Source organism: Montipora foliosa, chromosome 13 (genome assembly GCF_036669935.1).
Source record: "Montipora foliosa isolate CH-2021 chromosome 13, ASM3666993v2, whole genome shotgun sequence".
NCBI lineage: Eukaryota > Metazoa > Cnidaria > Anthozoa > Scleractinia > Acroporidae > Montipora > Montipora foliosa.
Genome location: NC_090881.1, coordinates 23,700,688 through 23,703,187, shown reverse-complemented (window position 1 = coordinate 23,703,187; position 2,500 = coordinate 23,700,688). Strand labels below are relative to the sequence as shown.

At 41.5% G+C, this 2,500-nt stretch overlaps 1 protein-coding gene across 2 annotated transcripts in view; it reads left to right on the top strand.

Moving 5' to 3' along the window:
- Window positions 1-751, top strand: part of LOC137984107 (uncharacterized) — a 10,112-nt gene extending 9,361 nt beyond the window's left edge. For both annotated transcript variants that reach the window (XM_068831315.1, XM_068831314.1), the window contains exon 2: window positions 1-751. This exon is cut by the window's left edge and continues 933 nt beyond it. In XM_068831315.1, coding sequence (XP_068687416.1) covers window positions 1-540 — 540 coding nt within the window. In that variant the 3' untranslated portion in view covers window positions 541-751.
- The last annotated feature ends 1,749 nt before the right edge of the window (window positions 752-2,500 follow it).

Below are 2,500 nucleotides of genomic sequence, written 5' to 3'. Positions count from 1 at the left end.
CATCTCATTCAACCATTTCGAAAATTTGTCTTGAAGCGATTTGACATACCATCGGAATCCCATCAACGAAACTGCAGCACGCTCAAATTACACGTTCTGGTCAATTTCAGGCGGAACTACCAAAGTCATCCCAGGAATCTTGACGGCACCGTCGATCGAAAAATTACCAACGAAAACGACGTCTTGAAAGATATTAATACCACTTTTCCAGGTATAACCCTCACCGCTTCTCAACTAGACGCCCTGCCGTTGAAAAAACAGTTAGAACTTGTTGCTTCGGCGGACATTTTCTTTGGCATGCATGGAGCTGCACACGCCTATCCGATCTTTATGCCACCAGGTGGAGCTGTAGTCGAAATGTTTAATTTTAATTCAGGTAATTGGCACATGGGAAAAATAGCTACACTCGCAGGGCATTCCCACGTTACGTGGACGCTGACTGATCAGGGAGCGTATAACACTGTGAATAGGACGACAACGATCCCCAAGGGGATTCCCTCGGACCTAATACGGAAGGCAATAAAGAACATTTGCGGTTGATCAGTGGGGCGAACAAAACATTTGCTAGCGATTCTGTTTAAATTGGCCCGAGCTTCAACGAAGTTCTCGTACTTGTTGTAAATGATCTCTCAACCTGATACAAAGAATCAAGCAACTTATATCAAGTACTAGACTGAGCGTCCGACCCTTCATCGACTACAGGTTGTTACAGGTTCCTGTTTATTTCAATGTTCAAAGTTCAGGATTTGATTCGTTAAAGTCCCCTTTTCCCTAAGTGGCTTTCGTTACACTGATCAAATCTCAGGGTTTCATCCTCAGACTCAAAGTTAGAACGACTTTGTACATAACATAACAGAACATGTAGATACAGATCAACTTGGCAATTGGTGGAATCCCACAACAGTTTTACCGTGTCATTCTCTGTGACCCCATTAGGGCTGTGTTTGTACCACTTGTCGCCTAAGGTATCGTGTCTCTTCTTATAATCCTCAGTGCTTTTAATTAGGATTTAATTGTGCAGGGTTTGAATAGTTTTTTTACAACTTAGATAAGGTTTTATGATTTTTTGTATATTTAAATAAGGGTTCTACTGTAATTTATTAGCTGATGTAATTTATATATTTTATAATTGTTATGCGCATTTGATCATATGTATATGGAATTTGCGCACTACAAGTATTAAACTATTATTATTATTATTATTATTATTATTATTCTGAGCAAGCTTACTGCACCCAAACATAATATGTTCCAACTAGTTTACCTAAATGGTAGGAATGCTGCTGAGGGGTAGGGAGATGTTCAATTATGCTTGCGGTAATTTAATGACGGTTCGTGTATGGAATTGAAGGGCGATTTTAACAGGCCTCACAAAACGTAGACCCCCAAACTGGACCCCACTCGAGAAAACAAAGAAAACAATGCTTTGCATGTTTGAGGATACGAGCATGTACTTCTTGAGAAGGTTTTAATAAGTGCAGTGCACTATGATTCATGTGACTGGTTGAAACTATATACTTTGCCCTTGAGTAGACTTCCAATCGTAAGTGGGATCCGTGTCTGGCTTAAAAAGGTAAGTTGCGATAAAAATAACTAGGCATCAGTCAATTTCTGAGGAAACGATACAACATAAAATAGTCCCTGAGATGTGGTTAAACCCAGAAAGATTGAAGGAAATATAAGGGAATAGATTAACATTGGCATCGAGCACGTTGATCATTTCCAAGTTCACTGCAACTTGAAGCGTGAAGTGCTGTGGTTATTAGTCCCATATATAGGCAGCCCAAGTTCGCGTCACTAGAGAGAGTGTAATAATTAATTCCTAGTGGGAAGATGACCTTTGAGTGCAAGCGGTGTTGCGTTACAGGCAGCCGTTGAGAATTTAAACGCGTTATAAGACTTTGTATGGAAAATAAAATACCGTCGATAACAAAGCCTAAAAAACGCTCAATTTAACGTTCATTCAATAAAATGAATAAAAAGGACTCACCTCTGGTGTATTCTTGTGCCTTTTGGGGCTTATTTTACCGTTTCGGGAATTCCTTGTTTTCACTGTTTTAAGACGAAGTCAAGGCTGCACACAAAGATTTCGACGGTAGTCAGCTCAGAGGCGGTTTGCACCTCGAAGATCCATCCAAGCCGCGATTTTTTCACGCAAAGCTAAAGCCCCATCATTTTCGAACCTCGGTGAATGTTTCGTCGTCAAAAATCCCCACGCACTTGGCTGGAAATGAGGATTTTCTGCTTCCAATTCCACGATAGCCGATGAATTTAACAGCTGCTGATAACCGAAGTGGACACGGAACTTGGGTCCGAGGTCAAATTAACTCCACCCGATGAGGTACAGTCATTTCATGTACAACTCTTACCCCATCCCCACAGCGGCACTCGTAACCATGGAGCTGTTCGAGAAGCCGCTGTCCGAGTGGGGATGGGGTAAGTGTTGCACATGAAGTAACTGTACCTCATCGGGTGGAGTTAATTTGACCTCGGACCCAAG